The 25,441-nt window shown below is 39.5% G+C and overlaps 3 protein-coding genes and 1 long non-coding RNA gene across 5 annotated transcripts; 1 reads left to right on the top strand and 3 right to left on the bottom strand.

Annotated features, from left to right (window-relative positions):
- Positions 1 to 154: 154 nt before the first annotated feature.
- On the bottom strand, positions 155 to 8,267 carry LOC127352839 (probable polypeptide N-acetylgalactosaminyltransferase 8). Its single transcript, XM_051381559.1, has 11 exons — positions 7,960 to 8,267; positions 7,097 to 7,445; positions 6,717 to 6,883; positions 5,704 to 5,890; positions 4,977 to 5,174; positions 4,761 to 4,875; positions 3,788 to 3,973; positions 2,907 to 3,044; positions 2,674 to 2,766; positions 2,384 to 2,554; positions 155 to 2,248 (listed from the first exon to the last, which is right to left on the bottom strand). Exons 1-11 carry the CDS (start codon positions 8,135 to 8,137, stop codon positions 2,129 to 2,131), a joined length of 1,902 nt encoding a protein of 633 aa, XP_051237519.1. The 5' UTR covers positions 8,138 to 8,267; the 3' UTR covers positions 155 to 2,128.
- Positions 6,780 to 12,999, top strand: LOC127352860 (uncharacterized). 2 transcript variants are annotated; one of them, XR_007881199.1, is made up of 5 exons: positions 6,780 to 6,864; positions 9,714 to 9,820; positions 10,126 to 10,157; positions 10,376 to 10,566; positions 12,891 to 12,999. It is a non-coding gene; the product is annotated as an uncharacterized LOC127352860 (long non-coding RNA). The 2 variants fall into 2 exon arrangements; XR_007881198.1 differs by lacking the exon at positions 12,891 to 12,999 and having other exon boundaries at positions 10,376 to 11,626.
- LOC127352840 (probable polypeptide N-acetylgalactosaminyltransferase 8) lies at positions 12,219 to 18,175 on the bottom strand. Its single transcript, XM_051381560.1, has 11 exons — positions 18,001 to 18,175; positions 16,476 to 16,719; positions 15,952 to 16,118; positions 15,397 to 15,580; positions 15,019 to 15,216; positions 14,550 to 14,664; positions 14,257 to 14,442; positions 13,207 to 13,344; positions 12,896 to 12,991; positions 12,645 to 12,812; positions 12,219 to 12,549 (listed from the first exon to the last, which is right to left on the bottom strand). The coding sequence occupies exons 1-11, from the start codon at positions 18,173 to 18,175 to the stop codon at positions 12,415 to 12,417; spliced, it is 1,806 nt and encodes a 601-aa protein (XP_051237520.1). The 3' UTR covers positions 12,219 to 12,414.
- Positions 18,176 to 19,194: 1,019 nt separating this feature from the next.
- ndufa9a (NADH:ubiquinone oxidoreductase subunit A9a) lies at positions 19,195 to 24,303 on the bottom strand. The gene is made up of 11 exons (XM_051381579.1): positions 24,214 to 24,303; positions 22,669 to 22,842; positions 21,948 to 22,045; positions 21,715 to 21,806; positions 21,436 to 21,577; positions 21,193 to 21,295; positions 20,883 to 20,953; positions 20,247 to 20,323; positions 19,802 to 19,897; positions 19,577 to 19,643; positions 19,195 to 19,469 (listed from the first exon to the last, which is right to left on the bottom strand). The coding sequence occupies exons 1-11, from the start codon at positions 24,266 to 24,268 to the stop codon at positions 19,299 to 19,301; spliced, it is 1,146 nt and encodes a 381-aa protein (XP_051237539.1). The 5' UTR covers positions 24,269 to 24,303; the 3' UTR covers positions 19,195 to 19,298.
- Positions 24,304 to 25,441: the final 1,138 nt, after the last annotated feature.

The following is a 25,441-nucleotide window of genomic DNA, read 5'->3' as shown; positions in this document are numbered from 1 at the left end:
ACACACACACACACACACACACACACACACACACACACACACACACACACACACACACACACACACACACACACACACACACACACACTCCTTTTTAGATGTTGGGTGTGAACCTCACATTTTTCAATAATAATAATGATGATTCAAACATCAATCACTTTTACAAATCAATTTTATTTCCAAATCCACATATATATATTAAAAATTCAATATATGAAAATATTTCAAACACAGGCCTTGGTCTCAACAAAACATATATTATCCTGAGGTATGCTGTAAGTAAAAACACTCCTAACTACCAATCCCCCCATTGTCTGTAAATCTATGAACCAAATCCCAAATATGGCTGTCCCTTTCCTTGACACCACACAAAAAAAATGTATAAATGATTCTATAGTTCAACAAGCCTTTAGAAAACACCAAGATCCTTTATATAAAAATGAACTCAGTACCTACAACCATTCTGCATAAAGGGGACCTATGTTTGCCACGGATACTAGGACACAGGTAAAACACCCAGCCAGTAATAACTGTCCAAACAGAAGACACCGCCCTGCCTCAAGTACAATTGTGGGTTGTTTTAACAGTACAGATTTAAACCTGTGGAAACTGTCGTTCTTAAAGGAAGTCTTTGTAGAAGGTGACCTGATTATCAAGTTCTGTGTGACCTGCACTCATCCTGTCATTTACTCATCTATCAACTCATTGTTTTCTTAAGCCACTGTTTCTATACCTTCATTTGTATTTACTTCATTCACTCATCCTTCACCTTTACCTTACCACCTTTCTCTGGGTGGAGGCCACTTTCGTGATGTTTTTTGATGATGCACAGTAAAATATTAGTTATTGTTTTTCTTCAAATTCAGTACAGCCAAGACCTAATTTAAGCAAGGCATAGCTTAAACACGTAACTTTTGTTAAGCCCCAGGTTTTAACGTGAGGAAAATCCAAACATGTGCATTAGTGTCTGAGTAGAGGTAGTGGGTTATGTCCTTTATAAGCAGCCTGAGGTCAAATGCTGTGTCAGTAATGCTCTCTTCCATACAATACCTATAAATATACACATAAAGGCAAACAGCTTGCATATTACCAACCAGAGTTAATGCTCATTACAGCATTAACTCCACTAAACTTCTTTTTGTTTGTTGTCAGTTTGTATCAAAGGAAACAAAGCCTGACAAGTCAGACCAACCGAGTTTGCAGGATAAACGCTTGTGAGAGAATGGATTCATTAAATGATGTAAGAGAAGCAGACTCCTGGTTTTAGTAAAATCCACTGATCTGATTGTTATTCCCAAAGTGTTAGACGATCAAATAACCTTGACAGCTTCCCTTTAATGCATTTAATCTGATCAGCACAGTGGATACGACAGTCAGAAGAATTTAATCAGTTATACATTTGGACCTTAAAACATGAAAGAAATAGAACCAAATAATATGAAATTTGCTCAATTGTTCTCTTGTAAATTGGAAATTGGAAGTCCACTTGAGCAATTCCCACACTTCAGGTTAGTATAGTTAAAAGGTCCAGTTTGTTACATTTAGGAGGATCTATCGGCAAATGGAATATAATATTCATAGGTATGTTTTCTTTAGTGTTTAAATCACTTGAATAAAGGAATCGTTGTGTTTTTGTTACCTCAGAATGAGCCTTTTTTATCTACAGCCGCCGCGTGTTGCCTTTCGTGGAGTCTGGCATGTTGAACCGACATATTTCTACAGTAGCCCAGAATGGACAAACACTGGCTGTAGATAGTCACAAGTGGTGCTCGGTTTATCTGCAGCGTCACTGCTAGATGCCACTAAGTCTCACACACTGGTCCTTTAACGTTAATCAAAATAACCTGGCCTAAACAGCTGATGCACAAAGAAGGAAGATGAATAAATAGTAAAAATAAGAATTACTTATATGAAATGTCCATTCATAAGATGTTTTTATAGGGAAGAGTCAATACATTTCACAAGATCTATAAACAACTTTTTACATCCCAGATATATTTCAATAATTACAGAAGTCAGATCGGCAGTCAAATTTCATTGACTTTCTTTTACATTTCACACATTCAGGTGTTATTATCCACTGACCTACGAGCTGAGAAGTGCATTTCTTGTTGGCCACGCACACACTTTAAAAGGCTTTGATTATGTTTTGGATTTCCCATCTTTGGCCAGTGCATTCTTGTATTAGAAGTGTGCTTTTTATAATCTCCAGACATCTTTTTGTCTGTTTGTTCTTCAGCTCTTTGCCCTAGAAAAGAGAATAAGTGTCAGTGCTCATTCACAGTATGTCATCATTTAATATTCAGACAACCACAGTCAATATTTTAAGCTATAGGAGTCACCCTAAATGTATCCACCCTGTAATTTCAACGTGTTGTAATACCTGAGTGAAGTCCCAGTAAATCCCCATTCCCTTCTGCATGGCTTCTTTGCAGTTGTATAGCCCAGGCACAGATTCTTTTTGGCCAACGTCAGTTAGACACCGGTTGTCATTGTACTTGTGGGACTTGATGCCGCCGATGTAGAGCTCGCCATTTTCACGATAATAAGTATACTAAAAAAAATAAAAAAAAAAAGCTTCAGTAAACACAATGGGCACAATAAGACAAACATTTCCAGTTACCACGTCTAACTTTCCAGAGACTATCATCTCTAATTTCTGCATTTACTTACTTGAGGTCCATAGTAATAGCAGCCATAGGCGATGGGTGTGTGACCTGGCACCGGGCCTTGGTCTATGCACATGTCGGCATCAAGATTCTTCATCTGTCAGAGGGGGATATTATTGATTTGATTCAAAGCCAGTGAGCATTACTAAACCACTACATGGCAGGTATGTAGGAGTGAGACACACCCTGCATTACTTCCTCTACCACAAATAAAGCATCAGAGAAAACAAAACTTACTCCTCCAAAGCCAAGTAGGTTGTCCCAGGGATCCAGCTTGGGATACACGTTATCCAGGTACCATTTGAAAGGTTTACAGTTCAGCCTCTCTCTGAGTTTTTTCCTCTCAGTGATATCCCCGATGTCAATGCCGTGGTTCTGCAGAGGCAATGAATATGAGATGATTGTGATATTCTAAGTGAAGAAATTCAAACAACTTCACTTTATGCTACGAGACAGTAAAAAATTCACTCATTCCTAAATATGGGAGAATCTTTTAACTGGGAACTGTTGAATGTTCATTCTGCATGTAGAAGCATGCTATAAGATTAGAGACTTTATTGTCATCCATCCGTATACAGTGCAGTACAGCACGTAGAGGAACGTTTCTCCTGGTCCCCGGTGCAAAACAGAAAGAATGAATGATGCAACATTCAGACCAAGGTCATTATAGTTAACTCAAACTTACTGAAGTAAAAATAAAAACTAAACTTTGAAAATATGAAAACAGAAACGATAGTGTGTACTTATGGAGCTAACTGAAATAAAATCATATACAGGAAATGTCTTTAGTTTAAATCTTTGTCAATTTGGTCAACACAAGCTTTAACACACATTGGTGCAAATATTTGAGTCTGGGATGTCTACACTACTGAGAGTATCCTAATAATATATTCTGCACTTCTTAAATCTCGTTTTCCACCCTAAAACTAATACTGAAGCACGATACAAAAACAAAATTGTTAAGCAATTATAGTAAATAAACCCACTCTGGAACTTAAAAACCAAATAAAAACTATAAAAAATACAAAACTATAGTGGTTGATTCAGACAAACATGTAGTGCAATACAAAAATATAAGTAAGCCTCATTTTTGTTCTTCCTGACTGCATCTGAAGTACCTCAAATGGTATGTTCCAAGCTAAGTTGATGTTGTGTTTGTATTCGTCCATCCAGACTTCTGCTACCCTCAGGGCGTTTCTCTTCATGGCGGGGCTGAGGTCAGGCAGGTAGGGCTTGTGGTACCTCTCGATGTGGGCGACCTTGGAGCATGGAACCACTTCAACACTGCCTCCACACGTCCACACCTATCGGTCACCAAAAGATGATTGTGTGAGTGCAAAGCTTTAGTAAAAACAAAAGTTAACAGTGACTCAGAGCTTCTTAGATGTTTACTGTCTGTGGGCAGTGCCATCACCTTGTATTCAGCACATTGTTTTTAGGGCCCAATCTTGTCCCATAAGTTGCCTTATAAGGTAAATAGTTGCAATCAAATTTGCCATACTACAAGTGGAGACTCCAAGGAAGTCACTGCTCTTAGCTAAGCAAGTAAACCTCTGTAAAACCACCTTATTTTTATACTTATATCAGATTTCTGTACAATTTAAACAAACTAGATATAACATGTTAAATAAGTTATCTTCACAGGTGTTGGCAGGCGGATTTAGCCGTGTTTGGACAGAGCCAGGTCTCTTCTCATCGATCTATCAGCAAGAATGCTGACGAAGGATAGCTCAGACTACAATATACAAGACTATAGGGTATGTAAGTATGTTAGCATGTCATTAGCAGACATATTACTTTGTTTTGGTTAGGCAACAGTGTGTGCGTTAGGCAACATGCTGCTTCAGGCACCGGTAAAGAGACGAAATGCAATCCTTTTGAGTAATCCATGGGTTTCCAGGCTTATCAGACTGCAAACACTGCACGTCTATGTATAATACTTTGAGACAGGATTTTACAACTTTTATCCTCTGTCTGAGGTAAACCGGTCCAAAGTGAGAGGGGTAATGTATTTTTTTCTCACTTGCAAGTTGGCCTGGGATTGCTACTTCAGGTTTAAGATTGGATGTTGGATAGGCGAGGCTTACTCACACGAATTCCCAGCTCAACATTTTCTCCGCCGTACACTTTCATTCCTTCATCAAGGACTCCAATTTCTCCAAGAAACGTCCTGTCGGCGACAAAGATCCCCATAACGGATGGACTCCTGAGGTGGAAGAAGGGAACTGTTACTACTGGGTCATTTTAAACATGTTGTACAGAGTAGGATCAGCATTACCATAAATAAAACTGACTGATTTCACTTACTTTCCAGGCAATGAGCCGTCATTGAGTTTGTAATACTCAGGCGTAAAACCTTCATACATGCACCACAAAGCCCAGTCGAAGGCGTGTGCTGCTGGAAGGTACTGAATAACCTTGAGGTCATCAAAGTTGACTCTGTCGAACACAGGGGACACCACCACTGTTCGGTCACCTTTGATCTGTGTCAGCAAGGGTTCAGCCCTGCGTGAGGGGAAGGGAGGAAAGGCAGTTCACACATTAGGCACACGTCACTGTATTAAACTTCCTTCATTTAAAGAGCTACACGGTGGTGTTTTTGTTCTTTCTATTGAATAATTCCCAGCATATGGTATTACCAGTAACGGAGAATTCTAGTTGAGCAGTACGTGGGGCTGGCATGTGTCAGTGCCAGTAATTTCTTTAATAGTAGTAGTCAGTTTGCTTGCTTTGATTAGACTTACCAAGCCTGTTTGTTTGACTTGTTGATGGATTTAACAAAAGCCCAAATGTGAAGCAGGATATTTTTGGCATCCCTGGAGTAAGTTTGTGCTTGGTGGTGGTGTGGATACTTCCCTAACAGTGCAGATATACTAAACATTGCAGTGCTGTCAGTGTTCGTGGTAAGCATTAAACTTTCAAAAGGTTGTTTAAGAAGACACGACTACTTAGACATATCATGTGCAATCAAATATTACACGTAAACCACTTAAAATGTTATACATAAATCAGTGTATAAAAGGATTTTTCTTACCACATCTCATGGACCTCGATGTGTGCATCCAGGATGGCCACCACGTCTGCAGTGGCAGCCCTCCACCCAGAAGCCCTGGCGTGAGCGAGGCCTTTCTGCTCAGTGTGCCTCACTCTTGTAATACGGAGACCCGGGTTCTGCTTCTCGAGTGACTTCACGTAATTGTCAAGGTCCTCCTTCAGGTCCTCTGAATTGAAAAGACAATGTGGGCATATATTTCTTTATACAAGGGGAGATCAGGCTTGACGGAAATATTTTTTCTTACGAGCAAGGTTAGACTGGGCAGTGATACCAGTTTCCACACCGATTACCCAGAATGCAAAACAGAGCTGGTTAAATTTACAGAAGAAGAGGTACTGATTGAGCACTAAAAGGGGTTTCTAATGTTTTGTTCACCCATGTGTGAACGTTAGGGTAGAAAAACATCTATTGCACTATTTACAGCCTTGAAGTGAGTGACCATTGTTTTACATTGTATGCGCTGTGTGGAATAGTTTGAAGATTGATACCACCATCCTCTTTGTGTGGTAAATATAACGCTACAACCAGCACCTGGATAGATTAGCTAGGCATAAATACTGGAAACATGTGGAGACAGCTAGTCCGGCTCAACAAAATCCACCTGCTAGCACCTAAAGCTCATTAATAAATCATATATATCTCCTCTGTCAATCACATACAATTGCAGGAGTGTAAAATGACGACTAGCAGGTTCCTCGTGTGTACAGACTTCACGATAATCAAAGTCGTCCATTCCAGTTTGTGGTATGCCAACTTAACCAGTGTACTATTAAAATCACAGAACAAAATGCCAAGTACTGTGATGGCAGTGGTTTCTTTGTGTTGTGAGACGTTCAAACAAACACAAGTAGCACTGGCACCTGAACAATGAAACATATCAGCTCATCTATCCCTCCAAAAAAAACACACCTGTGCACTGTTTAAATACAAGATGAGCTTTTGTTTATCCCCCGCAGTGTTTGCACAATCTGATCCTTTTCTAACCAACCAACCATTAGAGCTATTGTCGTCCACCATTATTATCTCCTTCAGCAGGTTTTTGGGGGTGCGGTCAATGATGCTGCGCAGGGCTCTTTTGAGGATAGACAGGGCCTCGTTCAGGTAGATCAGCACCACTCCGACATTTGGCAGGTCCTTTGGGTAAGTCTTGTTTGCACACCTATTGAGAAACAGAAGGATTTGTGTAACTAAAACCACTATCTTTTGCACCAGTAAACTTTTAAATGCTCTGGACAAACCGAACTGAAGAAAAATATGAAGGATAATTGGCAAACAATGAACAGGGTGGAGTCTATAAGTCACAGTTTTTGGTTTAACCTGTCTCTGCGTATCAAGTGTAATGAAATTTTTACATTTTAAATGAAAGCAGTACCTTGAATCTCTTGTATCTGGAAGAGCTCGATCCAGAGGGAGACGATCGCTGAGAAAAACGTTGTATCCATACTTTTGAAACATCCCCTCTGCCTCTCTTTGGTCGACCTCAGAAAGATTCTCTCCCCACTCCTTGAACAGAGCAGAGGAGGGGAACACTTTGTTGGTCTTTTTCTCTTTGGGGGCCTCCTTTGGTTCCTGGATCTTTGCTTCAGGTTGCTCTTTCGGCTCCGGCTGCTTTTTGACTGGTTCCTGTTCGACCTCTGCGGCTTTTTTCCGTATGCCTCTGTCTTCTTCGAGCAGTTTCTGCATGATATCCTGCTTTTGCTCGAAAGCTCTGAGCACTTTGTCTTTGAGAGATCAAAGAGGACAGGGAGAGAGGAGCATGAGCCGGAGACATGATCATTTTTTGATAAAAAAACCCCAAAACATCAAGGAATTGTTTTCTAAATCAAAATAAAGCTTTGAGTTGAATGTTCTCCTGATTGATCCTATATAAAGATATCATTGTATTGATCCCCAGGGGGAAATGAGGTGTTACAGCAGCACAACAGACTATGAGAGAATATGAAGTAGTAAAAAAAAGTTTCATTTAAAAATATGACTTTTTTTTAAATCTCATTATATAAACTTTATTCTTTCTCCAACCAATACACTGGTGACACACGCTGATATTCTCTTCATTTGTCAACATATCAACCTTTGAGGAACTGACAAAACTTCCACTTACCTTTCTAAAAAACAAAACAACAACAAAAGAAAAATGACTGCTAAATTAAAATTCAACCAAATTTTCTTTCCCGACGAGCAGAAGCAGAGTGCACATTGAACAGAGGAGAAAGAGTCAAATTTGCCTCAACTCACGGAGATTGCTGATGCTTTCCTCCAGGTCAGAGAAGCTCCTGACCATCCGCGGCGCGTCCACGGTGTCAGCCCCCGCCGTGCGCTCATCATACCCACTCTTTAGAAACATGCCAATGTACAAGAGGAGCCCAATCCCCCCAAAAATGAGGAGCGGCCGCTTTAACGACACAGCTCTCATACTGATAACACAGTTAACCGACTGAACCCCCTGAATAGATCCCTCACACGGAAACGGTAGTACACGGATGAGGTTGCTCGATTAACGGGTTTGACCGGCTGGCCAGATCCTGCATGATGATATTTTACTTTTGTTTGTAAAACTTTGTGTGGAAAGCTGCCGTGTCCCGCCCCTGATGCATGCACACGCCAGGTGTTCCTAATAAGTGTGCGTGGTGACGTCGGGATGTCAGCTGAAGTTTGATCTCTGTTTTTTTTTTTTTTTTTTTTTGGCCCCATTCCCTAAAGATATTTGTGCTTTTATTTCCCAGTGTATTGTTTCTGATTTGACCCTTTTTATATGAAAATGTACCCCCTCTACCAAAATAAATCTATAACATCAGTTTGATCCTCCTGCTTGCAAAATTACACATCCACAAATCTTAATTTTCCAATTATAAACCAGCTTTTTTAAAATTTTGAAAGTGAAATCAAACACTACTTTACTCCCATACTGTAAAAATATAAAAAAATCAATCCAAACTTTAACTAATTTATGATTTCTGTCTGTCCCTTATATATAGGCTACTGTTTACTGTTTGTGTAAATAAAGTTAATAATAATAACGATATTAGCTCCATATAGAACCCCTATTTAAAATACTTTCCGCAGGTATGCAAATCATTTTTTTCTGTGTCTGTGACCACCCCTGCAATATGAGTGACAGCTTTCTCTCCCCACTGTTTCTTTCTTTTCATGGGTATTTCTGCAGACTACAAACGCCCATGCCAGAGTGGCCATAGGAGGAACATTTGCATAAATATCTACTCAGTGCAAGTTGGATCATGTCTATTGACCACACAGCAGCCAGGAAATGTCCTAAGTTTTAGTCTTTCTCAAATTTGTCAACTCAGCAAGCATGAGGAGGCACTGGCGCGCATGTTAATTGGGATGTCATCCCAGCCCCCCCACCGCCCCCCCACACTTGCTTTGCTTTCGGCTTTTGATACCATGTAGAGCGTTGATTCTATGTGTATACATGCATATTTTTATCTTGTGTGGGCAGTGCTTTTTATTTATTTCTGTTATTTATTTTACTTATTTTATTTTATTTTATTTTATTGCTCTTATTTTTTTTTTTTTTTTTTTATTTTTTTTTTATTGTTTCAAATTTGTAACAACAAACCACATAATGTTTGCTACAGAGAAAAGCCTGTTAATGTTGATGCTGAACTGGCTCATTTACTGTATGAAGTCACACGTAAGAGGACACACAAGGTCGTTCACCTGGTGTGTGTCAGAAAATGGAAATGGATGCAGCTGTGAGATATAGGTTTGTGAAGGATAGATCAGAATCTTGTTGGCTGAATTCGTCATGCAAAGCTTGACAAATTCGTCATGCAAAGTTCAGCTTGTGGAATATTGCCATACCTGCACTGTAAGCAATTGCTGTAAATTTACAGCCAAATTTCAACACTAAAATACTGTTTTCGTGTTCAACAGTGTAGTGTACTGTAGTTAGCAATGCATTGTGGGCTTCTTAACTTGGAGCAACAGGGCAGAGGCCGTAAACAGTATGCTACTGTTTTAAATTACAGGACACTACAGTATTTTCCAGAAGAGGACAGCAGGATGTACAAAACACATGTGCTACATATCACAGACCATCACCATCAGTCCAGTCTTGCATCTACAAAATTAAACAGTAAGTTAATTCAAATCTTATTTTCTTTGCCGGTGGGTGGGCTATCCTATTGATATTGCCAAGAATGTTTGATATAACATGAGTTTGTCTCGTTATATATGTATCAGTGATGCTTAGATTTGAATAGGCTAGTCGAAACAATATTAGGACTTTGTTATTTGTTGTTGTTGTTTAATCTTGGTCTGCATCCGAGGAGCAGCACCGGTTAACGAGAGGCCAACATCGGCAGATGGAAAATAGCATTAGGCTACTGGAATAATTATGTCTTGCCCGGTGGTTAACGATTTATTTCAACCAAACCATAGGATTTTTGGAACATCACCCAGAGATAGTTTTGGTGAGTTTTATTTTGTTTGTGTCGACTTTTAATGAATTGTGTTTTACAATGAGCTAACTGAATTAAACTAGTTTGGTTTGTCCATGTGTTGTTTTGACAGTCTGGCATTGCCACATTAAGCCACAAGAGAACTGGTATTATTAACTTTATAAGCATTAGCTTGGAGGGTATATTGTACATTCCTGATTGTATAATATTTGTTTGTTATTGTTTGACAGTGGTAACACTGGAATAATGCTACAGAGGAACAGCGGCTAACAAACTGATGGTCATCTCTCCTGGATCCACAAGATTTGAATCAGGGCCACAAACTTACCTCACAGACTATTTCAAGACGTAAAAACACAAACCTACCTCACAGGACTATTTTAAGAAGTAAACTGCAAGTCGCAAGCTTGCATTGGCACAGGTGCCTATTACAGTTTCTTCCCTAAATGTTTTTGATCCATATTATTGATGCATATTGTCAAAAGGTTCTAACTGTACTGTAATACTTTCGAAATGGTCTTAATGCACTTTTTCAAAATGTTCTTACATTTGTTTTCCAAATGTTGTTAATTCTGCATGTTCTGCATTTTCACAGACAGCAGAAAATACATTGCAGATTACATAATGTAAATCTTTTAAATTGAGTTTTGAGGAAATTTGAATCTAACTCATGGGACTATTTTAAGTAGTTTTATGTGTTTCAAAATTCTCTTACTGTTCTGAGATTGTATTTTAAATGGGTTTTTGCAAGAACATAAGCAAACCTCACAGGATAGGTTAAACTCTTATTTCCTCTGTATTTGTTGCGTTGGTCTTTTTCTTAGACCCATTGTGTTATTGAAGTGTTCAAACTTATGTGTTAAAGACAGTGTTAAATAATATGGACATTGGCCCAAAAAGTCAGCTATAGGTCATGCCCTGACAAGCAGGTTATGCTCTGACAAGCAATTTAAGAATTTGAGTTTATCGCCATAGTCTAAAGCAGACACTACTAGGCTGTTTCTGTTTGCAACTTGAAATCTCTTCTTATTTTCTTTTTTCCATTTTTTGAAAGTAGCAGTATTCAGTATTCATGTTGATATTGCCTTTTGAAGTAATTGATTTTGATTCTCTCTAAGTTTTTATTGCTTATTTTGCACAATATTCACAAAAAATCTTTAGCAATTGTCTATAGCCCTGAGAATAATGAAGTTCTAATATTACCGTATTTCTTGTTTACAGTCTACTACTGTAAAATCATTTTACGGATGAATACCGTAAAAAAACGGTATATTGCTGGCGTCCCTGCTGCCAGCTCTTTACTGTTATTTTACAGGAAAATTATTTACCGTGTGTGACTAATTTAAATGGACAGGACTAAAAGGTGTATGTTGTTTTATTTTCAAATGATATGTAAATTCCTTCCTTTATGTAAAGTGATCAATTTCCATAAGGCCCCATATTAAAATGCCAAGCAGAAATAAAAATATTTACAGCCTTTATTAATTTTTATATAACTCCCCCATTTGAATCATATTAAGGCTTAAAGTTACGCATAGTTAAGGGTATTTGGCATCTTTGAGTGACAGGTGGGTGCCATCACAGGGGGTTGTTTTCAGTAACCAGGCTTCATTCTGCTCGCCTCAGTGCCACCGCTTTGCAAATGTTTTTGATTAGCCAGGAGCCTGCGGATGCAAGATATTAACGGCCAGAGCCACAACACTTTGAGCTTCACAGTGGCTCTTCAGAAACCTGTGCGTGACAGTCTATGCATCAAACACAGTATAATTAATGACACCGGTGACAATCCCTCTCCTGTAGGTAAGGTAACAGTGCTAGGGATTTGCAGTAGTGCATGCAAGCTCACTGCCACACCTAAAAACACATAAGCAGTGCAGTTAAAATACACCTGTTATTCTTGCTATGTCAAATAAAATGTGTGTGACAGTGGAGTTACAAATGAATAAGTGTTGCATTAAGGCTTGCCGCTACCAGAAAGTCTGGATAGTGGCACATTGTTGTGTACTGCTTATATTAGGTGTGGTTGCTTGCACCAAGACATGACATGGCATGACAAATGCAGATGCACACATGTTGTTTTGAATTTATTTATTGTTTGTGTTGAGGGTTAAGAGAGCCAGCGCACATGCATTTCATTGAATGACTGCAAAAACAATTTTATTAATTTTATTAATTTTATTTAGCATGATTCAGTACAAAAAGTAAATAGGATCCCGTTTGTCATTATCCTCTCGTAAAATACATTCTGAATTCAGTTTAAGCACTAAACTTAAAAACTTGTGATGAGATGCTCTATCGTCCAGCTCTGTCCACTGCACTGCTGAATGATGAGCTCATAGTAAGAGTTTTCTCCCTGGGCGACTTCAAGACATCTGTTGGTTGCTTTGTTTCTGATCGCTTGGCCCTGCAAAAGTCAAGATGAGATGCAGCATGAGTACTTCCAACGTAATAGTGAGGTCTTATAATATTACCACTAGTTGTTGCCAGCTAAGGTTTTACTTGTTTGAAGTCCCAGTGCATGTGTAGCTTGTTTTGTTTTGCGAGCCGACACTCCTGCAGAGTGGGAGTGGTACCAGAGCCCGGGTCAACCAGGCAGCGGTTACTGTTATATCTGTGAGATTTAATCGCCCCGATGAAGATTTCACCGTCTGCGTTGTAGTAGCAATACTGTCGGAACAGATACGTTTTCATTTTAAAAGGATGATTTAACGATAATGTTTCTGTATTGTCTGTCTGCCTTATCAGATTACCTGTGGCGGCTGGAAGTGGCATTCATACAGGATGGGGATGCTTCCTGGAACGGCTCCCTGGTCCACACAATAGCTCTTAAGAATGCTGTTCTGCAGCTGTAGAGGTCAGAGAGTTGTCTATTTGCTTTGTGTTCTATCACAAATTCAACATGTAGACAGCGCTTTGCCACGTTTTATTGCCACATTTAGTATAAAGACTCATTGAATACAGTCATTTAACAGATTTCTGATCTTGAATTCACTGTGTAAATATGTCAGGCTCACTAATACACGTTACATTATCAAATGAAAGAGTGAAAAAAGACCCTTACCACACCGTACCCCAGGAGGTTATCCAAGGTGTCAAGACTTGGATAAACATTGGCCATGTACCACTTGAAGGGTTTACATTTCAGCTTTTCTCTGAGCTTCTTCCTCTCCGACACGTCGCCAATATCGATTCCATGATTCTGTGTGCCAGATCAGAAGGTGCTTGAACAACGCAAAGGTTTTAGTAAAATCTATATTGAGCTAAATAATAAACCTCATACTTAATAAGGCTGAGTGAATAAATGTGGAAACTCTGACTTTAACGACAGCTTTTAATATAATTATCCCAGGTATAAAGTAAAGAGATACAGTGTTGACTAAAAGATGTTGCAGTGTATCTTTTTTACCACTTTTAACATCCCTTTTTCACAGCAGACATTTGCCTCTGGAAAGGCACAGGTCTTCCTAATAACATTATGGCTCTGATTTATTCAGGTGTCCCAGTAAACCACGAGAGTGACCCTGAAACTGAAGCAGCTAAATGGAATTCAGCCACTATTAATTATATTATTTAGACCTGTGCTGTTCCTACTGTGACATGTTAAACAGTGAAGGTGCCTCCATTTGTGTATTTAGCCATATTTTGGTCAAAGAAAAACAGAAAAACAAAAGGGTTTTAAACCCAATGAGCATATGGATGGATGGAGAAGTGGAGCATGGTGTAGTTTCAGGTGTTTCTTTATTAATACTCTTTTCCCCACTGTGACAACTTGTTACTAAATTGTAATGGATATAAGGAAAGTATGGTTGATTTGATGATGTTGGATTTTTGAAAAATCCTCTGAGGTTTGTGCCATTTATGGGGATCTTTGGAGAAAACAACTGTTGAGTACAGTTAAACATAGCAAAAGAAGGGCAAGCTGGCAGGTATGGAATGTGCTCTAGAGTCTGACAATCCTGGGCTTATGATGTTGTTGAGGTGTGACTCAACAAGCTGAACAATGTCTCTCAACAGCATAGCTTTTCATCAGCATTTTATTAATGTACTGTGTTACTGGTTGAGTTAGCTGCGGTATGAAATAATTTGTAGGAACATAAATCTTTGTGCCCACCTCAAGAGGAAGGTTCCAGGCAATTAAGACATTCTTCTTGTAATCATCCAACCAGATATCTGCAACCCTCAAGGCGTTTCTCCTCATGGTAGGGTTCAGATCAAGCGCGTACGGTTTATGTGCCCTCTCAATGTGAGCTATCCTGGAGCAAGGCACAACCTCTACACTTCCTCCACACAGCCACACCTGAGCAGTCAAAAACACAGGAGGCCATCACGTAAATCTTCCACCTGTAAGGATTTTAATGCTGCAACATGTTAAATTCTTATTACGTAACAGATTTGGCTACTCACACGAATCCCGAGTTCAACATTTTCTCCCCCGTAAACTGTCATTCCACCATCAAGCCCTCCGATTTCTCCAAGGAAGTCTCTGTTTGCTGCGAAGATTCCCATGACAGAGGGACTCCTGTCCCAAACAAACACAGTGTTAACGCCGCTAGTAATGTGCCAACATTTATACTGCCTAAGTGAACTTGCCTTTTAGATAAGATTGCAAGCAAGGTCTTCGTTGACTGTGGTGCAACTAAGAAAAACCTATTGAAGAACATTAGACACAAAACTGGGAGGTAGAACTTTAGATTTTCCACTATAGCCCTACTGCAAATGTGTAACTGTGCACATACAAGGGCTTCATGGGGTCTAAAATAGCTGGATGCTTGTTTGTGTAAGTGTCTCAACTTAAATCTTAAGCTCAAAATCAAAGCAACCAACCAATCGCAGAGGAGAACTCCAAAAACTCTATATTTACTGTTCCACATACCTCCCAGGCTGTGATTCATCCACCATCTTAAACCACTCTGGGCTGAAGGACTCATACATGCACCACAAAGCCCAGTCGAACCCATGAGAAGATGGATTATATCTTTCCACGTGTAAGTCATCAAAATGGACCTTATCGAACACAGGAGACACCACCACCGTCCTGTCGGCCTTGATCCTCGCCAGCAAAGGTTCTGTCCTGGAAAGGACAAAGTGAAACAGTACAGTCACCCGAAAAGGAGCACGTGAGATGAACACATTTCCAACAGTATTTTTATAAGATTATAACATGAACTTGAAGAAGCGAAGGAATTTCACAGTAGTACATTTACCCGTTGTTTCCCTGCAATACACCCCATAATTTGAAACATGTACATACCATCCCTCTGTGGCTTCAATATGGGCATCCAAAATGACTACAACATCAGCTGTGGCACGCTCCCAACCCGAGTTCCGGGACTGGGACAAGCCCATTTGTTTCTTATGCCGCACTTTCTTTATGAGTCCAGGCCTCTCTTTGTGAATCTGAACTATGTAGTCGTCTAACGGTTTTCCAAGGTCATCTGAAAATTTAGTCCACAGTCAAATCTATAAATAAAGGAGTACAGATGACTACAACAGCTAGATAAACTCAATTAGGAGGATGAAGTTAAGTTGTTGAGATCACAACAATTAATGCAAATTCAACCAATCCATGTGAATTCTGCACAACCTTTTTGTCCAGTCACCACAACTTTTGCAAATTGGACCAATCTCTGTAGTTTCCTGTGCAAAATGTTGAGCACATATCAACAAACTCACTACCTTGTCTCTAGTTGTGAAGACACCTGACACATCTTAAGATCCCCCAAAAAAGCCTACAAAATCCTGCAGGGGCTGGAATACAGACATTTGAAATGGAAAATCATCATGGTTTATAGCAAGTTAAACTTACTGTACGTGCTATAGTCATCCACCAGAATGATTTCCCTCAGCAGGTGCTTTGGCGTGTGGGTGATGATGCTTCGTATTGCCCTTTTAATGACAGAAAGAGCCTCGTTTATGTAGATCAGCACCACGCTGACGGTTGGCAGGTCCTTTGGATAATTCTTCGTCAGACATCTAAATGTGTGAGATGCAGTGACAGGTGTAAATAAGTTCAGAGGTTAGATCTTTAGCAGTAGGTTGGTGGTTCTGTGTCTTTTTCTTGATGAAGCGTGCCATTATATAACAGTTGTGTTGCCATGATGTATGTATTTATTTGTGATCAGATATCAATTTGGTGCAGTTATTTACAAATAAACAAATGCAAATTTACAAATGCAACTAAATTCTAATTGTCACAATTTATTATGTAATTTAACAGACTAGCTGCATTTAAAAGACCAATGATTACTTCATAGTAGCACCTGTAAGATCTAGAAGACATTAGATTTCCGCATTTCAAAAACATTTCCAACCCACATGAACAAAAGTTACCTGTTGTCTCTTGTATCTGGAAGCTCCCTGTCTAGTGGCAACTGGTTACTAAGGAAGACATTGTATCCATAAATCTGAAACAGAGCTTCAGCTTTCTTCTGTTCCTTTTGCGGCAGGTCATCCCCCCACTTGGCAAACAGGTAGGAGTTCGGGTACAACTTTGGCACAACGATCTTCTCCTTTTCTTGGTCCACATTCGGAACAAGCTGATTGCTCTTTTGACCATATACTTCTATCCGCTTTGCTTTGGTGGATGAGTTCATAAAAAGACAAAGAGAGAGTCAGAGTGTCATTCACTTGTCATTCACTTAGTAGAAGTATAAAAATGGAGATATAAAAAGCTTATTAGTGCTGCATGCTCTTCTGATACTTGTTTTCAAGTCAGCATGTTCCAATTAGACTTCTGAACTCTTGCTATCTATATAGTACAATGTACATATGACCATGTGTCTGTGTAGGTTTGTGTGACAGTTCAGTCTGACAGATGTGAATATACCTACCAGGAACTCCAGTTCCCAGGTGTTTTCCCTCAGTTTCTGTCCTTCTGTTCTTGTTTTTGCAGGTTTTGAAGCGGAATCATAAAGTCTCAGGATACGTAAACATTTTTCACTCAAGTTGAAACACTGTTAGCTCAGATAGGCGCGTCTTCACCTCAGTTGGCTTATATTTGAGTCCATTTAATATGTGTTCTTTGTTGTGCTCAGTCTGAACATCATACACACTGAGAATTATTGATCCTGATTGGCTGGACGGTGTCCATTCATGTAATAAAAAGTATAACTGGGTGTTTTGAGTCCAGGACTTATCACTTTTTATATTGTGATACTGCTCTTTCCTGGCATCGGAAGACAAATCTGGCAGAGCAAATAAAACATGAGCTTGGCAGATTCATCTGGTTCCCAGGCTATTTTACTTCAGTAAAGTATCTCAGCACATGTAGCTGTTTAATTGAAGGGAGATTTGGTTGACAGAAGGATGTTAAAGTGGTAACAAGTAATTTTGTTGTTGATTCTGGTGGCCCCTATGGACTAAAACGGTAGCATTTCTACCAGGTTTCATTGATTTCAAGGGGAATCTGACCAAATCTGACCCGATGGGAAGCGTTAAGAGTGCCTATGTAGAAATACCCAATCTTCTTGCTGATGGTGGTTTGTAAGGTCATACAGAGGCATCAGGATCAAACTGATGTTTATAAGTTATAACCAGTTAAAAACTTCTTGTAGTAGGTTGAATTTGTATGCCAACGTAGGCCTAGATTGTCACTAATAATGTGAAGAATCAAACGTTTGATAAATGATCAACACATTACACAGAGTGCGGGTGTAAATGAAGTCTCTGTAAACAGCTGAACTAGTCAGATTTACTTGTAGATAGCTGATTTAAATGCAACAAACGCTCTTACTTGTGGAGTTATTAAATATTATAATAATATTCAATAAAAGAACATCTTATCTTAAAATTACAAAGCAAGACCTTTACACTAGACTTTGAAGTCTTTTAGAGGTTTGTCTGAATTGGTACTCACCCAGCTTGTTTAGGGTCTGTTCAATCCTGTCCAGCTTCCTCCTCACAACCTCTCGGTCTGTGAATCCCTCTGAAAAAGATCTGCCTGTTCTCCAACTCGCGATCATGTAGATAATGATGTATATTAAGAGTAAAACGGTTCCAATTATTCCAGCTTTTCGCAGATATGTCTTCATTGTAGTTTCCCCACGTCACATCAATGTCAGTCTGTCCTCTGTCCCAGCACCTCAACACTTTACTGCTCAACTTGTACAATAAAGAACATCTTATCTTAAAGATAACAATGCCTACCACATGCACCTTAAATCACTACTTCAGTTGAGTCTTTTAGTGTACAGTTGTTTAATGTCTAATTTAAAAAGAGCATGATTTAATGAGGCTGACATAGGAGCATACTAATTAATAAAGGGAACTACAATATCTAGAAATAGCCTGATAATACCTTCCTGACTGGGGGTGGAGGTGGAAATTTGACATCAAGCTATAAATGTAATGGTTTCAAAGTACACCGCAGTATTTACCCAGTCTACAAAGCTTATTCAACCCCCCTTTGATATGAGCATGTTTTATTTTCTGAATCACAATGAATGTAACCGGGGTCCAAATGTATGAGGAACCTTTTCATTAATGACAGCCTTCATTCTAGATTACTTTCACTACTATTAGTACAGTATAGTTAGCACTATCATTATAAAGTATAGACATTAAATACATATTACACTTAAGATTATGGTCCTATTCTGCTTTTATTTTTAACACTTAGCCTAGTTTTTTCCCTTTTGGGGTGGAGTTTTTCTTAATTTGCCTCACACTGCTCAAGCTCAGGCAGCTTTTTGTAAGAACTCTTGAATTTCTCAATACATTGGGGTCTGCACTTAAACTGGAAAATGTTACACACTGGACCTTTAAAGTTTGCTAATGTCCTGATGGACAAGAAATCTTCCCCTAAGTGTCAGTTTTCCTGCACACTGCAGCAGGGTTTAGTATTGCCACAGCACAACACGCCATCTCCAGGCTTTGGGTGTGTTTCTGCTGATTAATTACAACAACTATAATTCAAGTGTAGTTAAACAATAAAATGGTAAAAGTCCAATGGACTGTATTCATACTCTCTAGAGACACTGTAATGGAAATATTGTGTCTAACAGAAATCAGAAACAACCATCAATAAAAAAAACTCAAAACAAGAAAAGTCTTAAGAGGATATTTCTTTTTAATTTATGTACACAATATAAAGAGCAGTCAGAGGTACGGACATCCTCTGGCTGCCCTGGTGACGTTGGGAAGTTGTAGGGTAGTTTAATAGTTGACAGTCTTGGCTGGCTTCGTGTCATCCAGGTCAGCATCCAGAAAACGGAATTTGCGGTGACGACGGAGAATCTCGATAGCCTTTTGTTCTACAGTGGAAGGAGTGATACCAAGATCCTCCAGACCAGGAAGCCCCGGGTACTTCATGTCTGTCAGGTGAAGCTGGAAAATAAAAAGGTGCAGTACAGACTTAGAATTTGCAGAGTGGTGGCTGTACAGTTCTCAAAACCTCAAGTTTAAAAGTTCTACCGGAGTCTTGGGTTACTCACCCTTTCGACTTTGTCTGGGGTTGTCCAGGGCTCAAATGGACTCATTGCGAAAAACGAAGCGACAAGGCTGAAAAGTAGAAACAGAAGTTATCACATGACTCTGCAGTGATATAGAACAACTGCACCCAAGAGACCCCTGAAGAGTTTTTTTTTTTTTACAGTAAGGGGTACAGGATCTGTGTGTTGTTGGTGGAGAATGGTGAAGAACATGTATAAAGCACTCACTGATAGAGTGGGCGGGGAAGAGGGTAGGGCACAAATGGTCTGTGTGCAATTGCGTAGATGTACTCCACCAGGTCATAAAGGAGGTAACGGTTGGGACTGAACGAGAGAAAACAGGACAAAAAATAAATGATGTAAGTCTGTGCTCACAAGTGATAGAAACCCAGGACACAGAGACACATCAAGGTACCCATAAGGTGAATAATTAAAAATATTGTCATCAGCTTTTTCAACCCTCATGAAATTTAAACCTGTTGATGTTTGATTTAAAAAAAAGCTTCATCATCACAGTACACTGTCTTGCTCAGCAGAAATCACGGTAATCATGACACAACCTTTGCTATAACTCTAAATCTCTAATCTATTTGTGCTTCGTGTCCAAACTGTTTGCAGATTTCAGTATTTGCTGGCCACACATTTTCAAACTATTTGGGTTCTGAGCACCTACCCAACTAATGCATAGGTCTTTCCATTAGCATCAGGGTCTCTGACAGCATTGATAATGGCCTTGGCCACGTCCACCACCTGAGGGAGAAAAGAGTGTTGTTATTGTGTAAATATTGGAAACGAGTCTAGGATTCTGCGATTCTAAATATGCAGTTCTGATCCAATACACGTCTTTTTATCAACTACCTGTTGTTCTGGCTCATACAAGGATGGGCTGAGCCATTTTTTTGTGTCGGGTAAAAACAATTACTTGACTTTTAGCTTACTTTCCATTTCGTCAAGATATCCTGCTGTTGTCATGTTGGCTACGGTGGCAGAAAAGACGACTAATGTAACTGCAATGGTGTTACTAACTACAACAATGAAGCCAATATAAGTAAACAAGTTTTAGGAGTGGTAACAGTCGAAAAACAAGTTTGGTCTTGCTACATTCCCATTACCTAACGCCAACGTCAGCTTCACTTGGGCACCTAATTCAGAGTCAACTGGCGAGGATGGCTTCATTGTGAACAACCCCACAGAGTGAATGAATGCTCTTACTATCACCAACACTGCCATTAAAGATTATAGAAATGTTTTGTTTAAATTCATTATGAGGGGACACCTTAGAATAGCTGCGTCTTTTCAGCAAACTTACATAAACAGGCTGCTTCACAGTCTTCTTCCCCATAGACATGAGTGGGACAACCCTGCCAAACCAGCGCATGTCTGAAAAATGATTCCAAAGCAAACATTACATTTAGACATTTGACTTAACTGTGAATACCAAACGGGAACATGGTTTGGAACACTGAAGTGTTGGACTGTTGAAATTCAGGAATGGTTCCACTTGTAGTTACAGACGTTGATGAACGACGTAGGAGTGTCCACAGTGTGTCACATTCCCATCACTCGGAGACTGATATGTTGAAATGTAAGACTGCATTCACAGTCAACAACTGTCTTACTCGCATAATGGTTGAAGTATCTGTCCTCCCTCCCAAACAACTCAGAGGGCTTCATGATGATGGCGTCAGGAAACTCATCCCTCACTGCTGCCTCTCCTACAGCCTGTAAAGGAACATTACTCACACTGATCAACCTTCTTTACCCTTTATTTTACACTGGTTTAAACATGTGTATATATAATGTACAGCTGAAACACAGACACACTGGTGTGACTGAGTGAGAGAGCAGTGTGTGCCCTCTACCTTGTTCCTCAGGTATTTGGACGGGCTGCGTATGTCAGCGTTCAGGTGAGACATGTGGACGAACTTTGTGATGCCGGCCTCTCTGGCTGCCTTGGCAATCTGCTGAGGGATGGACACAAAGACGTCCTCAAAGCGATAGTTCCTTTACACAAAAAGAGGACAGATATGTGTGAATGCTATTTCCATACCCACATCTCCAACCCATCTTAAGAGTCTATTTCATGTCAGCAACATCATTTAAATAAGTAAGATGCTTTAAGACACTGTTCCAGTCTATACCTTGTCTCCCACTCTCTGCCCACCAGGTTGATGACAACGTTGGAGTGCTCCAGAGCCCGTTTGATGGAGTCCGTGTTCCTGGCGTCCCACTCCTGCAGCAAGAAAGAACGGAGAGAAACCACATTTGCATTCGATTTAAGCCTCTAAATGTATGTCTAAAAGTACATGCATTAAAGATTCAACCATTCATGAGTGTTGCAACATGTCTGCAAGGTGCCCGTGTGTCTGTTTACCATGAACAGGATTTGTCCAAGATCACCCATGGGCCTCATGTACATGAGGTCATACTGATCACAGCGGTGAGGGATTACAATCTGAGAGCCAATCCGACCTGCAAATCACCAGTAAAGCAAACACAAACAATCACGTCTTTGTGTCACAACACCATATGACAACCTCACAGCTTCACTGCCGCTTCACCTGTCCAACAGTGTGTAGAAATCTATTTCTTACTGACTACAGGGTCCAAGATTGACCTATTGGCTCATCTACCAACGGCAGGTAAACTGAGAAAATTTACCAGACAAAACACGGGGCTTAACGCAGATGATTCCAACGGCAAAAACATACAGACATTGAGTACAAATCATCAAATAGCAGTAAGTGATTCTGATTTGATTAGCTGATATTAGATGTGTTGGACAGTGAAGGTCATATTCTCCGGCTTTACGCTGTGACACCAAATTATTTACTGGTGAAACTCAAATTGTAGCAGCATTTGGCACTTGGTGGGTGTTAATTCTGGACCCTGACTGACATTCAAAACAACTTTAGACTAAGACTTCCTTAATGGGACAACATGTTGACAGTATCTGAGACATTACAATATAAAATTGTTCTCACAGCTGTGATGAGATCTTACGGGGAAGATGTTTCTCAGCACCAGCTCAAAAAGAAAATACACATTTGCATATAGCTCAGCAAGCAGTATTTACGCTATTATATTGAACTCACCCAGCCTATTGACCACATATCGACCCAGAAAGCCGGTGGCACCAAACACTGTTGCCGCTATTCCACTGGAGGAGGAGCGTCCTCCTTTCCCTTTGGGGATGACAGCATGGTGCAGCTTCCTCTGCTGGACAGTGGCGACGGACGCAGCTGACAACACAGCAGGGGAGCAGCTGCCTGTTGAGGAGAGGAACACAGGCAGCGTTAGACCGACACATCGAGAGTTAAACAACCCAATCAAACAACAAATCCTTTCTTCTTGAAGGTTTTTGGTTGAAAGTGTTTTACAGGAGTTTGTGGCGCTCTTGAAATACACGGCACTGTTTTCTATAATTCATACCATGTTGGTATAAATGGGGTGGCTCAACACTTTTCCTACAGTGTGACTGAATATTACTGCAGTGGTGTACGTCACTATTTCTTTATATTTCTTGCGTTGATCACATTGTGTTTCACTCTCTACACACTTCAAACCAGCTGTAGACTAATGGTGAAGAAATAGAAAACTACTCAGGGTTCCCATTCGTTTTAAGAAATCATTTTCCAGGAGTTGATAATACAGGACAGCTGCCAAACGGTCCTATAAGCTGTGGTTGCAGGAAAGTGTGCCCATATATAACAGTTCAATTCAAGCAGAATCTTGTTTTTTTTACATAAGATTAATCTTCTAGAAATGTGTTGCTGTATATACGTAGATCTGAGAGTTTCTCTGGATAAATTCAACTCCATGCCGAAATGTCAGTTCTTCTCTGCATCTGGCAAAAGCAGAAGAGTTTACAGGTTTAATGTTAGACGATCTGAATGAAAGGGTTAAACAAAGTGCAGAAAACCTCACATCGCGATCGACGATTATATGAAAATGATCATTTTTGCATCAAATTGAATTGAACAACTATTAAAATCACAATGATGAGAAATGTTTGAGGGTCTGTACCAAAGGAGAACAAGACTCAGAACATCTCTGCAGCACTACAGTGTATATAATATATAATATAATATATAATATAATATATAATATAATATATATATATATATATTAATGTATAATGCTGTTCTGTCACACATTTTACCTTCATCCAAACATCACAGCTCTTACAATTTGCATACTGCTCTTTATTGTATTGCATTTCGATTCATTGTGCAGCCCTCGTTAAATACAATAAACAACAACAACAACAACAACAAAACAACAAAACAAGAGCAATAAGACTTTTTGTTTTTAAAGGCTGGAGGCTTCCTCAGGGATAATACAGTTGTCATCTTCAACCTAGAGGCCAGTTGAGAGCACAGATTAGACTGTGAGAGAGGGAATACTGCGTTACAGGAGAAAGAAAACCAGCTGTGAACCTTTTTTTAGAAACATTAAGTGTTAGTGAAGACTCCCAGTGTGAGACAGCAGCCTGCTAACGAGCAAGGTCACCGCAGCAGAGTGTGGCCTGCGAGCTTCCGTCGGGATTCAATGTGGGTAAAGACTCAAGACAAACCTCTACACTATGCTCTAACATGTTTCTGTCACTATTAAATGCCAACTGTTGTGACTTTACTCACTTGAAATCTTCGGAAGGACACTCGCAGGGCGGCTAACCAGCGCCACGGTCGCCATCTTTTCGACTACTTCTTCTTCTCGATGTTGTAAAGCGGTTGGCAAACGACGGTATGTTGCAATACCGCCGCCAACTGGTGTGGAGTGTGTGTCGGGAATTACATTCGTTTATTCTACTAATCAATACAAGAAAATGAGACAATGTAAAGTTATATTCTCCATCAAGGTCTTTCTGTTGTACTGCCTGTTTTTTAGTATAGTTTTTATTAAATACTGTCAATATACCTACAAGTTTTATTATTGTATTCTGTTTTTAAATCTACCTTATTTCATTTTTATTCCATTCTGTCTTAATATCATATATGAAGCAATTTGAGCTGCACTAAACTGTTTGATTATAGATACCGAAACAAAAATAGATAACATGTATCCCAAGAGCTTCTTTGTGAAATCAATCACATAATAGCTCAACTTTATTTCATTTCAAGTTCCCTTCTGTCAGCATCATATTTTGGACAGTAAAGCAAAACATGTTCTAACATTTCTTCTTGATTATCCAACGCACACCTTCCAAAATGTACCCTTGATACCTTTAAATCTCCTCTCTACAGGTTCTCGTCATCTCATCATCATACAAAATCTGTAACCACCGTCCTGTTCTTCTACATCTTACTACTTTTGCCACATTTCTCGCAGTTTATGTTGATTGTGACCTACTTTTCTGTTTTACTAATAGTGAATGGGATTCATTTTTGTGACATTTATCAGCTTTGATTCCTATGTGCTGGTATCCATGCATGTGTCATATTTAGTCCCGTCATACAGTGTTTGCTTTATCTCATGCTGTCTGAATGGCTGTTCTCCAAGCTGATTAATAAAGTGGAATCAGAGTATAATCATAATCACTGGTTTGTTTGCAAATACAAATTATGTTACCTGAGTTCTTTGAAGCATCTGTATAATATTATTATTTAGCTATAGTAGATATATATATATATAGCTACTTATAGTAGTAGTAGTAATTTTCTATATAGGTCTATTAATGTAAATTAACTTCTTATTGTTAGTCATAAACCAAAGTATTGGACCAGTAAAAATGTTTACATGATGGTGGCATTGGATGAAAAGTTAAGTGATATGGTAGACTAGCAGCAGTTAGTGCATTGCTGCCTCACTCAGGGTGTAATGGTCACTACAAGTCAGCCCCTAAAGGCCTAAATCCCCCAAAAAGTT

The sequence above is a fragment of the Dicentrarchus labrax genome, unplaced genomic scaffold, assembly GCF_905237075.1.
Source record: "Dicentrarchus labrax unplaced genomic scaffold, dlabrax2021, whole genome shotgun sequence".
Taxonomy (NCBI): Eukaryota; Metazoa; Chordata; class Actinopteri; family Moronidae; genus Dicentrarchus; species Dicentrarchus labrax.
Note: the sequence above shows the minus strand (reverse complement) of the source record. Positions and strands in the feature narration are given on the sequence as shown.

Excerpts from the sequence above, each read along its gene's own strand:
- LOC127352839 (XM_051381559.1), bottom strand. The coding sequence starts at position 8,137 with ATGAGAGCTGTGTCGTTAAAGCGGCCGCTCCTCATTTTTGGGGGGATT. Across the intron at positions 4,876-4,976 it reads GACGGCTCATTGCCTGGAAA|GAGTCCATCCGTTATGGGGA; the intron begins GTAAGTGAAATC and ends CTTCCACCTCAG. Across the intron at positions 2,249-2,383 it reads TTTACTGGGACTTCACTCAG|GGCAAAGAGCTGAAGAACAA; the intron begins GTATTACAACAC and ends TCTCTTTTCTAG.
- LOC127352840 (XM_051381560.1), bottom strand. The coding sequence starts at position 18,175 with ATGAAGACATATCTGCGAAAAGCTGGAATAATTGGAACCGTTTTACTC. Across the intron at positions 14,443-14,549 it reads ATGTTGAACTCGGGATTCGT|GTGTGGCTGTGTGGAGGAAG; the intron begins GTGAGTAGCCAA and ends TTGACTGCTCAG. Across the intron at positions 13,345-14,256 it reads CCTGGAACCTTCCTCTTGAG|AATCATGGAATCGATATTGG; the intron begins GTGGGCACAAAG and ends TCTGGCACACAG.
- ndufa9a (XM_051381579.1), bottom strand. The coding sequence starts at position 24,268 with ATGGCGACCGTGGCGCTGGTTAGCCGCCCTGCGAGTGTCCTTCCGAAG. Across the intron at positions 20,324-20,882 it reads CTGTGAAGCAGCCTGTTTAT|GTGGTGGACGTGGCCAAGGC; the intron begins GTAAGTTTGCTG and ends TTTCTCCCTCAG. Across the intron at positions 19,644-19,801 it reads CTTCCCCGCCCACTCTATCA|CCTTGTCGCTTCGTTTTTCG; the intron begins GTGAGTGCTTTA and ends TCTACTTTTCAG.